The sequence below is a fragment of the Dryobates pubescens genome, chromosome 41 (genome assembly GCF_014839835.1).
Source record: "Dryobates pubescens isolate bDryPub1 chromosome 41, bDryPub1.pri, whole genome shotgun sequence".
NCBI classification, from domain to species: domain Eukaryota; kingdom Metazoa; phylum Chordata; class Aves; order Piciformes; family Picidae; genus Dryobates; species Dryobates pubescens.
The window spans coordinates 460111-473748 of record NC_071652.1 but is presented as its reverse complement, the minus strand read 5'-3'; the positions used below and the strand labels follow the sequence as shown (position 1 = coordinate 473748).

At 61.8% G+C, this 13638-nt stretch overlaps 4 protein-coding genes across 4 annotated transcripts; 2 read left to right on the top strand and 2 right to left on the bottom strand.

The window, feature by feature from the left end:
* Window positions 1-3678: 3678 nt before the first annotated feature.
* LOC128899189 (claw keratin-like) lies at window positions 3679-4062 on the top strand. Its single transcript, XM_054177538.1, has one exon. It carries the CDS (start codon window positions 3679-3681, stop codon window positions 4060-4062), a length of 384 nt encoding a protein of 127 aa, XP_054033513.1.
* Window positions 4063-6230: 2168 nt separating this feature from the next.
* Window positions 6231-6719, bottom strand: LOC128899188 (claw keratin-like). The gene has a single exon (XM_054177537.1). The coding sequence runs from the start codon at window positions 6717-6719 to the stop codon at window positions 6231-6233; it is 489 nt and encodes a 162-aa protein (XP_054033512.1).
* A 3724-nt stretch (window positions 6720-10443) lies between these two features.
* On the top strand, window positions 10444-10827 carry LOC128899187 (claw keratin-like). Its single transcript, XM_054177536.1, has one exon. It carries the CDS (start codon window positions 10444-10446, stop codon window positions 10825-10827), a length of 384 nt encoding a protein of 127 aa, XP_054033511.1.
* Window positions 10828-13075: 2248 nt separating this feature from the next.
* LOC128899186 (claw keratin-like) lies at window positions 13076-13564 on the bottom strand. The gene has a single exon (XM_054177535.1). The coding sequence runs from the start codon at window positions 13562-13564 to the stop codon at window positions 13076-13078; it is 489 nt and encodes a 162-aa protein (XP_054033510.1).
* Between the last annotated feature and the right edge of the window lie 74 nt (window positions 13565-13638).

The following is a 13638-nucleotide window of genomic DNA, read 5'->3' as shown; positions in this document are numbered from 1 at the left end:
GGAACTATGGAAGGAAATAAAGGCTGGGATGTCAGGGTTGGAGATGGGTGCCTTTAAGAGGCATAAAGATGAGCACCTCCAGGAGGTGCAGAGTGTGCAGGGCTGGAGAGGACATTGTGATGTTTGTCATTTCATTCCCAGAATGCCTGCATCTGGCCTTGAGAAGGGGACAGCACAAGCTGCCTCTTCTCTGTAATGGGTTGGGGCAGGTCCCCTCCCCACCACAGGCAGAAATAACGACTCAGGCAAACGGATTGCAAAAGTGATGAAAGTTTAAATAGAAAGCAGTGAATGTTACAGAAAACCCAAAGCACAGTGACAAAGAAAGATCCCATCCCCACCTGAGGGTGCATGCAAAACCCCCAGGGCTCCTTCTTCCCCCTCCCTCTGCTGGGCTAGTCTCAGCTGGCCAGGCCTGAGACTGCCCATCCCCCTGTGGCCTTGGGCCTAATCAGGCCCATGGCCGGGAGATCTCTCCCCCAGTTACCAAGTCTCGGAGAGGGAAGGAAAGAGGAAGTGCCAGACTCCGCACTGGATCTTATAGTGGTGCAAAGAATTATGGTAGGGAATACACAATTTCCTGTGTCCATCCCTCTGGGCTGGACTTCTGGACACAGGAAGTGAATGCACCAGGGGGGCACCCAACTCAAACTACAACATGCCACCCCTGTATTTCATACCATAATCTTTGCACCCAAACACATCATCAGATCAGAAAACTTCTGATGACAAGTCCGGCGGAGTCCATCTCTTCATCTGGGCGTCCACTCAAACAGTCTCTCATTCAGGCTCAAGCATCAGTCCATTCCAGTTGTTCTTCCTCATGTGATGGAACCTCCCAGCGACGCAGTCCTTCTCCTGCAGTGTGAATTCCTTGTGGACTCCTTGGGACATCCTGGTCACCTGGAAATACCTCACAACTTCTCAGCCAAGCCTTTACTCTCCTATTCAGCGGCAAATTCTCCACCCCTGGGGCAGGCCAGTCGGAACAATCCGGCTCCACGACTGCCTTTTTCAATCCATCCAGGGTGCCGCAGCCAACCGCTTTCACGCGGACCAAAGCTACACGGATGCATGTCAGAGGCACTCCGCACCCCCCGGCTGGGCGCTCGCGTACCGAGGCAGGACAGCATCCGGCTGCACAACCTCCACCCCCGGAAGAGGGAGGAGCTGCGCCACAGCCCGCTGAAGAAGCAGGGAGGCGGAGCCAGGTGCTCGGCGCCATTTTCGGAACACGTCCGAAAACACCAGGGAAAGATTTACAGCTGCCGCCGCCGCCTGAACGCAGCCCGGCTCGGGCGGTGCCGCCGCCGCCGCTTGAATGCGGCCCGGCCCGGCCCCCGCCGTCTCTGTCGCCGCGATGCAGAGTCCGAGTCACCTGCAGCAGTCGCTTGCCCACTCGCCGCGGGTGTCCGCTCCCCGCAGCGGCCGCGGGCCGACCACGCTCTGCTTGCCGCTGCCCCTCCTCCGCTCCCTGCCGCTCCGCAGAGAACGAGGAGAAGGCAGGTCTCGCCTTCTTAGGCTACTAGAGCACTCTTAAGCTACCCTGGGCAGAAAGTCACAGAAAGAGCCACCCCTCGCTGTTCCCAAACAACAGTAGGGAATTCCATGCCATCAGCCACGCACCAGCTATCCTGCAGTCCACAGGAGTTCACACAGTCGCCCCGGTAACACAAAACCTGAGCCCCAACTTTCCAAACCCAGACCGACGCCCAGAACTAAATTTAAACTCTCCATCTTTTGCAATCCGAGCTGCAGTCGAGCCCCACGTTGGGCGCCAAAATGTAATGGGTTGGGGCAGGTCCCCTCCCCACCACAGGCAGAAATAACGACTCAGGCAAACGGATTGCAAAAGTGATGAAAGTTTAAATAGAAAGCAGTGAATGTTACAGAAAACCCAAAGCACAGTGACAAAGAAAGATCCCATCCCCACCTGAGGGTGCATGCAAAACCCCCAGGGCTCCTTCTTCCCCCTCCCTCTGCTGGGCTAGTCTCAGCTGGCCAGGCCTGAGACTGCCCATCCCCCTGTGGCCTTGGGCCTAATCAGGCCCATGGCCGGGAGATCTCTCCCCCAGTTACCAAGTCTCGGAGAGGGAAGGAAAGAGGAAGTGCCAGACTCCGCACTGGATCTTATAGTGGTGCAAAGAATTATGGTAGGGAATACACAATTTCCTGTGTCCATCCCTCTGGGCTGGACTTCTGGACACAGGAAGTGAATGCACCAGGGGGGCACCCAACTCAAACTACAACATTCTCCCTCTCCTCTCCCTGCTCCCTTCTGACCTGGCTCCCTTAGCTGCCCTTTATAATGGGGGAGGGGTTAGGGCTGGGGCAGCCTGCTGGCAGCCTGGGCAAAGCTCATTTTCAGCTGAGTCATTTTGGGCCTGGCATCTGGGGCAAGCCCCTGCCCAGCACACCTCTCATTTTCTATTACAAGCTGGTAAACTGAGGCAGCATGAGGCCAAGCCGAGTCAGAAGCCATTCCACACACTCAGAGTGGCTTCCAAATGCCACCAATGCCACCATGAGTGCCAGCACTAGCTGCACCTCTCATGGCCTTGGGCGCCACAGACATCTCTGCCAGCTGCCTGCTCTGAGGCACTGCAGCACAATGGCACTGTCAGGTTGGGCACACAAGGAGGAAAGTCTTCAGGGACTGCAAACACACAGGGGGATGGCAGAGACACACTGGGCATGGAGATGGGAATGGCATGGATGTGGGAATGGCACAGGCATGGGATGGAGCATGGGAGAGCTCCAAGGGAGGGGATGTGCATGGAAGAGCTGAAGGGCTGCAGAGGGAGCAGGGCACTGTCAGCTCTCACAGCCTCATGTCTGTGGGCAGAGGACCTCCCTGGGCACTGCTGCCTCATGGCCTGCAGCTGGGATGCTGCTGAGGTGACCTGCTTGGGCCCAGAGATGATCTGCAAGAGGCCCAGGAACCCTGCCCATGAGCAGAGGGGGAATTATGGCTCCCCGGGGCGGCTGGGTGACGCCAGCTCAGCTCCAGAAGCCCCTGGTCTGTGCTGCTGCTGTGTCACCTCCTGTCCCTCCCTCCGCGTCCCCTCTGCAGCTCAGGAGTGCAGAGCAGTGCTGCCAGCACCAAGCACATAAATGTCTCAGCCCAGTGTCATGAAGCTTCTCTGCTTGGCTGCAGCAGCAGCTGCACTTTTACAAGCAGCCCTTGGCTGTGGGGTTTCTGGGATGGTATAAAAGGGCTGAGGGCCCCGCAGCCTCCATCCACCTTCCTCCACTCCACTCTCCTCAGCACCCAGGTAGCAGCTTCCCTTGCCCAGCACAGGCTTTCTCCAGGGCTCTTTGGCTCTACTCTGCCTCTCCCAGCACAGGGCTGGGATGTGATGCTGCTGCCTGAGAGCTCTGGCAGGGCTGCAAATGGCATCATGAGTGCTCCACTGGACTCCAGTCCTTGGGCAGCTTGGGGCAGTTGTTGCTGCCTGCTGTGGGCCAGGAAGCAGCAGGGAGCATGAGGGGAGCGAGGGCTGGGAAGCAGCATTGCAGCTGTGCTCCCAGGGGGTTGTGCTGCAGCCTCCTGAGCGGCTGCAGAGCAGGTCCTGGGCTGCAGGCTGCCAGGGCAGAGGGCCAGGAGGGCTTTGGGCTGGGGCCCTGCAGTGATCACAGCTCTGCCTTGTCTTGCAGCTCTCCTTCCTGAAGGCCAAGATGTCCTGCTCCAGCCTGTGTGCTCCCTGTGGGGTGTGCAGCCCTACCCCCCTGGCCGACACCTGCAACCATCCCTGCGTGCAGCAGTGCCCTGACTCCACGGTGGTGATCCAGCCCCCGGCCACGGTGGTCACCTTCCCCGGGCCCATCCTCAGCAACTTCCCCCAGTCCAGCGTGGTGGGCTCCTCAGGAGCCCCTGTGATGGGAGGCTTTGGAGGCCGTGGGGGCTCTGGGGGCCGTGGGGGCTACGGAGGCTTTGGAGGCTACGGAGGCTCTGGCAGCTGTGGAGGCTATGGAGGCTCTGGAGCCTATGGCTGCTATGGCAGCTATGGAGGCTCTGGCAGCTGTGGCGGTTGGGGCCGAGGCAGCTGTGGCATCTGCTAAGCTCCACGCTGCATGCAGCCACAGCTGAAGGAGAGCTCCAGAGATGCTCCTGGCACCTCCTGACTCCTGACACCGCTGCAGGAATGCCTCTGGCACTGCTGGGCTCTGGAGGGAGCTGCTCCCCTCAGTGCCTGCTCGAGGCCCAGCTCCACACTCCTTCTGCTCCTCCTCTCCATCCATTCAGGATTCCCTTCCCCTGAGCACGCAGCCCTGTGCTGCCTGCCTGCTGCTGTGGCTCAGCCCATGCCACCCTCCCTCTGCCCCATGCCAGGAGCCGTGAGCTGCCCTTGCTGAGGGCACTGCTCCTGGCCCTGCCCCCTCCTCCCCTGCCCCTTCAATAAAAGCTTTCTTGCATTGCAACATTGATCTTTGCTTGGAGTTGATCCTTCAGCCACAGCCAAGAGCCCAAGGCTCAGGCACTTTAGATCAAGACACTCTGAGGTGTTGAAGGAGAAGAAGGAAGGAAAGGAGAAGAAGGAAGGACCAAGAACAGCCATGGGTCAACACTGCACTGTCAGAGAGATTGTCTTACAGCTCCAGGGGAGCAGGGAGGTGAGAGAAGAGCAGGGCCAGGGCCAAGGGCAGGACACAACTCCTGGCTGCAGGCAGAGGGACAGCAAGCAGGAGCTGTGCCAAGGCAGCAGGCATCCAGTCCAGGCCTGCAGCATCTGGAGGCAAAGTCTCGGAGGGCAGCTGAGATGCAGGAGGGGAGGGCAGAGTTGGTTCCAGAGCCAGCATCAGAGCCCTGCAGCAGAGCAGTGCAGCAGGGGAGTCCTTCCTTGGGTCTTGACTTGGGATGTGCCAGGGCACCTCTGGAGATCTTCATCCCTGGCTAGCTGCAGCCTGGGGCTCAGGAGAGCCCAGAGTTGTCATTCAGGTCCTGGTGGACTCGGCACCAGCCCACCCAGCCCTAGCTGCCAAAGCCTCCAGAGCCCCCCCAGCCCTAAAAGCCTCCAGAGGCCCCCAGCCCCCAAGGCCTTTAGAGTCCCCAAAGCCTCCACAGTCACCGAAAGTACCACCAGAGCCAGCCCCGAAATCCCTGGGATCCTGCACAGCCAAAGCCACTGGAGTGGGGGAAGGAGCTGAGCATGGCCCCAGGAAACGTGACCACAGCAGGAGGGGCCTGAGCTCAGGCACGGACACGGAAGGGTCTCCCGAGCCCGGCCCTAGCACCGGTGGGAACCTGCAGCGCACCAGGGCCGCCCAGCACCCCCCGCAGCGAGACCTCTCCTCAGCCTCGAGGCATCCCCAGCCTCAGCTGCTGGACTCCCACTAAGACCGCCCCGGCCCCGCCCCGGCCCCGCCCCGGCCCCGCCCCGGCCCCGCCCCGGCCCCGCCCCGGCCCCGGCCCGGCCCCGCCCCGCGGCTCCATTGCAGCTCTCCCAGCAGCCTCGGGAGCTCCTTGGGGACCTTTGCAGCGGAGCCTGCGCCGCCTGCTGGCGGGGACGGTGCAGCAGCACCGCGAGGATGCCCTAGGGAGCGGCGTTCCGGTGTCCTTTAGCAGCAGCCTGGGGGCACAGCTGTGCCCAGCAGCCTCTGCTCCTCTTGCTTCTTGCTTGGGACAAGGAAGTGAACCCCCCCTGACTTCAGCTTCCTTGCATGGAGCTGTCGAGAGCCAGGGGATATCCCCTCAGCCTGTTCCAGGCGCAGCAGCCCCAGCTGCCTCAGCTGCTCCTCCCCAGCCCTCTTCTCCAGACCCTTCCCCACCTTCCTTGCCCTTCTCTGGTCCTACACCAGAGGCCAAGCTTCTGAGCTGCCCCCAGCTCTGGGCTGTAGGGGTAGAAGGGAAGCATCAAGCACAACCAGGAGGCAATGTTGTGATGCAAGGGAGATTTTATTGCAGTCCCAGGGCAGGACGAAGCTTAGAGAAGAGCAGAGCTGTGGCCAAGGGCAGCTCACGACCCCTGGCAGGAAGCAGGCAGCCAGAATGAGCTGTGCTGCAGGAGCAGGCAGCCAGCAGTGACCCTCCCCAGCAGTGGGCCAAGGGTCCTGCAGGGATGCTGAGGCAGAGCAGGGGAAAGGCAGAGCTGGGCTGAAAGCAGGAAGGAGGCAGCCAGGCTCCAGAGCCCAGCGCAGACAGCAGCAGGTCCTTTCCTCAGGGCTGAGTGGGGACCTGCCAGGGGTTTTCTGGAGCTCTCCTTCATCTGTGGCCGGATCCAGGCTGGGTCTTAGCAGGACCCACAGCCACGGCCCCAGCCCCCATAGCCACCCCAGCCCCCATAGCCCCCACAGCCCCCAAAGCCTCCATAGCCTCCCCAGCCCCCAAGGCCACCGTAACCACCCCAGCCCCCACGGCCTCCATAGCATCCGTAGCCCCCAAAGCCTCCATAGCCCCCAAAGCCTCCATAGCCACCCCAGCCTCCAAGGCCTCCATAGCCTCCATAGCCCCCAAGGCCTCCATAGCCACCCCAGCTTCCATAGCCTCCATAGCCCCCACGGCCTCCAAAGCCTCCCATCACAGGGGCTCCTGAGGATCCAACAAAGCTAGACTGGGGGAAATTGCTGAGGATGGGCCCAGGGAAGGTGACCACCGAGGCCGGGGGCTGGATCACCACGTTGGAGTCAGGGCACTGCCGCACGCAGGGCTCGTTGCAGGTGTCGGCCAGGGGGCAAGGGGCGGCCACCCCACAGGGAGAGCACAGGCTGGAGCAGGACATCTTTCAGGCAGGCAAGAGACCTGGAAAAGGGAGCAGGGGTGAGGGGAGGCTGGGCAGGGCAGGGACAGGTCCCCAAGAGGCTTCCAGGAGCTGGACTTACCCAGGAGATGAGGAGAGTCGAGTGGAAGAAGCTGGATGGAGGCTGTGTGGCCCTCAGCTCTTTTATACAGGTCCCAGAGCGCCTGGGGCAGCGGCCAAGGGGTGGTGGCACCAACCCCAGTAGGTAATCACCCAAACGAGCCAGGCCCACCCCCTGCACCGGGGGCACTGCCATGATAATGGTGCTGGGGAAGCAAGGACAGGAGGGAGGCGCCGTGACACACCAGGGCATGCCAGGCACGAGGCTGCTGCAGCTGATCTGGTGCGACCACCGCAGCCTTGATCTGCCCTAATCCCCCCTCTACTGATGCTGCCCAGCCCCAGGCACAGGGCTCTGCCCACCTGTGCCCTGCACACCTCTCATTAGCTCTCTTTTACAAGCTGCCAAACAGAGGCATTGCAGCTGGGCAGCTCCAGGTCCACCTGCTCCACTCCCTCCCAGCTGCCCTGGGATGTGGGGCCCTGCTGGGGCATCTGAGGAGCATCTGTGAACCCTGGCCACTTCTAAGCCCCTGCTTGCCATGGGGTATTTGGGGTTCCCTGACTGAGATCCCTGTGATGGGCGTGGGAGGCTCTGCTGTGTGGGGTAGGGACCCGATGGTGCTGGGGCTCAGCCAGCAGGTGGCGCTTCAGAAACCTCCTGCCCCACAGCCACCTCTTGCCCTGCAGACACCTCCTGTTCCTCTCCCACAGCCAACTCCTTCTCCTGCCCTGCAGCCACTTCTGTGCCCCAGCTCAGCCACCTGGTGCCCTGCAGACACCTCCTGATCCTCCAGCTCCTCCTCCTCCCACTGCTCAGCCAGCTGCACCTCCTCGCAGGACACGAGCAGGGCAGCCTGTGCCCAGGAAATACCCCTGCTGCCAGGGGCCCGTGTTGGTAGCAGACAGCCCTGCCAAGGAGGCACTGGTGTTGAGGGGCACTCCTGGCCCAGCAGAGCCTGGGAGTGGCTCTGACCCTGCAGTGATTCCCCCCGGGGTGCTTCGGGATGCAGTGCTCGCAGCCATCCTGCAGCTGCAGGAGAAGCTCACTGGCAAGACAGAGAAGCTGCCTGCAGAGATGGCAAAGCTGGGAGAGCTGGAAGGGAGGATTGAGCAGGTTGGCACAGCTGTGTCTAGATGGGAGAGGGAGGATGACACTTCCCCTGCTCCTGCTGCATGGCTCTGGGGCACAGCCAGCAGGGAGTGCAGTGCTGCAGAGCGGCCAGCTCAGGCTGGGCCCTGCCACTCCCCACAGGCAGTGTGGAACCTCCTGGGTGCCCCTGGGAAGGACAGGAAGTGCTGGCACCATAAGGCCACCTCTGAGCTTCCAGCCAGACCCAAGGAGCTGCTAGATGGCAGCGCCAGGGCTGGTGCTGCAAGGGGGTAGCTGTCACTGAGACACTTCCTCAGCACTAGAGGGGCCCTGGCTCCAGGCAGAGGGAGGGAAGGCACTGCTGGACCTGCTGCTGCCCTGCCTGGAACTGGAGGCTTGGCAGGTTGAAGAGATGGAGCCTGGCTGTGACAGAGGCCTCTTGGCTCCTGCATACCTTGGAAGCTGAGAATGCAAAGGAGGCCACAGATTGCTTCTCCCTGGAGGGCTGAAAAGTCACAGGACTCAACTGCTTGACTCAGATGCCCCAGGGCTGGAAACAGCACTTGGGAATGGTCCAGACTGGGACTGACCCAGGTGCTGGAGTTCCAGAGAATGTGCAGTGAGCAATGTGCTGTGCTGCACAGAGGGACCTCACTCTGAGTGAGGATGGCCAGGGACTGCTCCTTGCTGTCCATTGTTGGATGCTGCTTGGTGCTGGGCAGGAGACCAAGTGAGACTTAAGCTGGAAATGCTGAGGGGAACTGCTCTGAGCTGGCTGGGCTCAACATTTCCTCTGCTCCCGGGGAAGTCCTATTTCATGTCCTCTGAGCAGAGGAAGACCTCTTTCCTGATCCTGAGGGATGAAGAATGATCTCCTGCTGGGAAGCTACTGAATGTTTCTTGTTTGAGGCTGTGTTTGGCACAGGAACTATGGAAGGAAATGAAGGCTGGGATGTCAGGGTTGGAGATGGGTGCCTTTAAGAGGCATAAAGATGAGGCCCTCCAGGAGGTGCAGAGTGTGCAGGGCTGGAGAGGACATTGTGATGTTTGTCATTTCATTCCCAGAATGCCTGCATCTGGCCTTGAGAAGGGGACAGCACAAGCTGCCTCTTCTCCCTCTCCTCTCCCTGCTCCCTTCTGACCTGGCTCCCTTAGCTGCCCTTTATAATGGGGGAGGGGTTAGGGCTGGGGCAGCCTGCTGGCAGCCTGGGCAAAGCTCATTTTCAGCTGAGTCATTTTGGGCCTGGCATCTGGGGCAAGCCCCTGCCCAGCACACCTCTCATTTTCTATTACAAGCTGGTAAACTGAGGCATCATGAGGCCAAGCCGAGTCAGAAGCCATTCCACACACTCAGAGTGGCTTCCAAATGCCACCAATGCCACCATGAGTGCCAGCACTAGCTGCACCTCTCATGGCCTTGGGCGCCACAGACATCTCTGCCAGCTGCCTGCTCTGAGGCACTGCAGCACAATGGCACTGTCAGGTTGGGCACACAAGGAGGAAAGTCTTCAGGGACTGCAAACACACAGGGGGCTGTCAGAGACACACTGGGCATGGAGATGGGAATGGCATGGATGGGGGAATGGCACAGGCATGGGATGGAGCATGGGAGAGCTCCAAGGGAGGGGATGTGCATGGAAGAGCTGAAGGGCTGCAGAGGGAGCAGGGCACTGTCAGCTCTCACAGCCTCATGTCTGTGGGCAGAGAACCTCCCTGGGCACTGCTGCCTCATGGCCTGCAGCTGGGATGCTGCTGAGGTGACCTGCTTGGGCCCAGAGATCTTCTGCAAGAGGCCCAGGACCCCTGCCCATGAGCAGAGGGGGAATTATGGCTCCCTGGGGCGTCTGGGTGCCACCAGGTCAGCTCCAGAAGCCCCTGGTCTGTGCTGCTGCTGTGTCACCTCCTGACCCTCCCTCCGCGTCCCCTCTGCAGCTCAGGAGTGCAGAGCAGTGCTGCCAGCACCAAGCACATAAATGTCTCAGCCCAGTGTCATGAAGCTTCTCTGCTTGGCTGCAGCAGCAGCTGCACTTTTACAAGCAGCCCTTGGCTGTGGGGTTTCTGGGATGGTATAAAAGGGCTGAGGGCCCCACAGCCTCCATCCACCTTCCTCCACTCCACTCTCCTCAGCACCCAGGTAGCAGCTTCCCTTGCCCAGCACAGGCTTTCTCCAGGGCTCTTTGGCTCTACTCTGCCTCTCCCAGCACAGGGCTGGGATGTGATGCTGCTGCCTGAGAGCTCTGGCAGGGCTGCAAATGGCAGCGTGGAGCTCCAGCGTCCTGAGTGCTCCACTGGACTCCAGTCCTTGGGCAGCTTGGGGCAGTTGTTGCTGTCTGCTGTGGGCCAGGAAGCAGCAGGGAGCATGAGGGGAGTGAGGGTTGGGAAGCAGCATTGCAGCTGCGCTGCCAGGGGATTGTGCTGCAGCCTCCTGAGCGGCTGCAGAGCAGGTCCTGGGCTGCAGGCTGCCAGGGCAGAGGGCCAGGAGGGCTTTGGGCTGGGGCCCTGCAGTGATCACAGCTCTGCCTTGTCTTGCAGCTCTCCTTCCTGAAGGCCAAGATGTCCTGCTCCAGCCTGTGTGCTCCCTGTGGGGTGTGCAGCCCTACCCCCCTGGCCGACACCTGCAACCATCCCTGCGTGCAGCAGTGCCCTGACTCCACGGTGGTGATCCAGCCCCCGGCCACGGTGGTCACCTTCCCCGGGCCCATCCTCAGCAACTTCCCCCAGTCCAGCGTGGTGGGCTCCTCAGGAGCCCCTGTGATGGGAGGCTTTGGAGGCCGTGGGGGCTCTGGGGGCCGTGGGGGCTATGGAGGCTTTGGAGGCTACGGAGGCTCTGGCAGCTGTGGAGGCTATGGAGGCTCTGGAGCCTATGGCTGCTATGGCAGCTATGGAGGCTCTGGCAGCTGTGGCGGTTGGGGCCGAGGCAGCTGTGGCATCTGCTAAGCTCCACGCTGCATGCAGCCACAGCTGAAGGAGAGCTCCAGAGATGCTCCTGGCACCTCCTGACTCCTGACACCTCTGCAGGAATGCCTCTGGCACTGCTGGGCTCTGGAGCTGCTCCCCCCAGGGCCTGCCTGAGGCCCAGCTCCGCACTCCTCCTGCTCCTCCTCTCCATCCATTCAGGATTCCCTTGCCCTGACCACACAGCCCTGAGCTGCCTGCCTGCTGCTGTGGCTCAGCCCATGCCACCCTCCCTCTGCCCCATGCCAGGAGCCGTGAGCTGCCCTTGCTGAGGGCACTGCTCCTGGCCCTGCCCCCTCCTCCCCTGCCCCTTCAATAAAAGCTTTCTTGCATTGCAACATTGATCTTTGCTTGGAGTTGATCCTTCAGCCACAGCCAAGAGCCCAAGGCTCAGGATGGATTCCCATCAGTGTCCCAGGCAGCTGCCACCTGGGGCCTTGCCAGGGCATCCTGCAGGAGCTGGAGGGAGGGCAGAGGGAGCTCAGAGGCACCCAGTGGGGACTGTCACCACCAGCTGGAACACACTGAGCTCAGAACCCAACTGATCCAGTGGAGGCCACCCTGGGGCCCTCAGGCACTGTAGATCAGGACACTCTGAGGTGTTAAAGGAGAAGAAGGAAGGAAAGGAGAAGAAGGAAGGACCAAGAACAGCCATGGGTCAACACTGCACTGTCAGAGAGATTTTCTTACAGCTCCAGGGGAGCAGGGAGGTGAGAGAAGAGCAGGGCCAGGGCCAAGGGCAGGACACAACTCCTGGCAGCAGGCAGAGGGACAGCAAGCAGGAGCTGTGCCAAGGCAGCAGGCATCCAGTCCAGGCCTGCAGCATCTGGAGGCAAAGTCTTGCCGGGAAGCAGAGATGCAGGAGGGGAGGGCAGAGTTGGTCCCAGAGCCAGCATCAGAGCCCCGGAGCAGAGCAGTGCAGCAGGGGAGTCCTTCCTTGGGTGGTTGACCTGGGACGTGCCAGGGCACCTCTGGAGCCTGGGGCTCAGCTGGGCCCAGAGTTGACATTTAGGTCCTGGTGGCCTCAGCACCAGCCCCCCCAGCCCTAGCTGCCAAAGCCTCCAGAGCCCCACCCAGCCCTAAAAGCCTCCAGAGGGCCCCCAGCCACCAAGCCCTCCAGAGCCACCAAAAGTGCCACCGAAAGTGCCACCCCCTACCCTGAGGCTCCTGCAGAGCAATGCCGCTGGACTGGGGGAAGGGGCTGAGGATGGCCCCAAGTGAGGTGCCCACGGCAGGGGGGGCCGAGCTCAGGCACGGACACGGAAGGGGCTCTCAAGCCCGGCTCTAGCACCGGTGGGAACCTGCAGCGCACCAGGGCCGCCCAGCACCCCCCGCAGCGAGACCTCCCCTCAGCCTCGTGGCACCCCCAGCCTCAGCTGCTGGATTCCCACTAAGGTGGCCCCGGCCCCGCCCCGGCCCCGCCCCGCGGCTCCATTGCAGCTCTCCCAGCAGCCTCGGGAGCTCCTTGGGACGTTTGCAGCGGAGCCTGCGCCGCCTGCTGGCGGGGACGGTGCAGCAGCACCGCGAGGATGCCCTAGGGAGCGGCGTTCCGGTGTCCTTTAGCAGCAGCCTGGGGGCACAGCTGTGCCCAGCAGCCTCTGCTCCTGGTGCTTCTTGCTTGGGACAAGGAAGTGAACCCCCCCTGACTTCAGCTTCCTTGCATGGAGCTGTCGAGAGCCAGGGGATATCCCCTCAGCCTGTTCCAGGCGCAGCAGCCCCAGCTGCCTCAGCTGCTCCTCCCCAGCCCTCTTCTCCAGACCCTTCCCCACCTTCATTGCCCTTCTCTGGTCCTGCTCCAGAGGCCAAGTTTCTGAGCTGCCCCCAGCTCTGGGCTGTAGGGGTAGAAGGGAAGCATCAAGCACAACCAGGAGGCAATGTTGTGATGCAAGGGAGATTTTATTGCAGTCCCAGGGCAGGACGAAGCTTAGAGAAGAGCAGAGCTGTGGCCAAGGGCAGCTCACGACCCCTGGCAGGAGGCAGGCAGCCAGCATCAGCTGTGCTGCAGGAGCAGGCAGCCAGCAGGGACCCTCCCCAGCAGTGGGCCAAGGGTCCTGCAGGGATGCTGAGGCAGAGCAGGGGAAAGGCAGAGCTGGGCTGAAAGCAGGAAGGAGGCAGCCAGGCTCCAGAGCCCAGCGCAGACAGCAGCAGGTCCTTTCCTCAGGGCTGAGTGGGGACCTGCCAGGGGTTTTCTGGAGCTCTCCTTCATCTGTGGCCGGATCCAGGCTGGCTCTTAGCAGGACCCACAGCCACGGCCCCAGCCCCCATAGCCACCCCAGCCCCCATAGCCCCCACAGCCCCCAAAGCCTCCATAGCCTCCCCAGCCCCCAAGGCCACCGTAACCACCCCAGCCCCCACGGCCTCCATAGCATCCGTAGCCCCCAAAGCCTCCATAGCCCCCAAAGCCTCCATAGCCACCCCAGCCTCCAAGGCCTCCATAGCCTCCATAGCCCCCAAGGCCTCCATAGCCACCCCAGCTTCCATAGCCTCCATAGCCCCCACGGCCTCCAAAGCCTCCCATCACAGGGGCTCCTGAGGATCCAACAACGCTGGACTGGGGGAAGTTGCTGAGGATGGGCCCGGGGAAGGTGACCACAGCAGGAGGGGGCTGGATCACCACGTTGGAGTCAGGGCACTGCCGCACACAGGGCTCGTTGCAGGTGTCGGCCAGGGGGCAAGGGGCGGCCACCCCACAGGGAGAGCACAGGCTGGAGCAGGACATCTTTCAGGCAGGCAAGAGACCTGGAAAAGGGAGCAGGGGTGAGGGGAGGCTGGGCAAGGCAGGGACAGGTCCCC

What these genes read in the sequence shown, in the direction of transcription:
- LOC128899186 (XM_054177535.1), bottom strand. Translation starts at nt 13,564, where the DNA reads ATGTCCTGCTCCAGCCTGTGCTCTCCCTGTGGGGTGGCCGCCCCTTGC.
- LOC128899189 (XM_054177538.1), top strand. Translation starts at nt 3,679, where the DNA reads ATGTCCTGCTCCAGCCTGTGTGCTCCCTGTGGGGTGTGCAGCCCTACC.
- LOC128899188 (XM_054177537.1), bottom strand. Translation starts at nt 6,719, where the DNA reads ATGTCCTGCTCCAGCCTGTGCTCTCCCTGTGGGGTGGCCGCCCCTTGC.
- LOC128899187 (XM_054177536.1), top strand. Translation starts at nt 10,444, where the DNA reads ATGTCCTGCTCCAGCCTGTGTGCTCCCTGTGGGGTGTGCAGCCCTACC.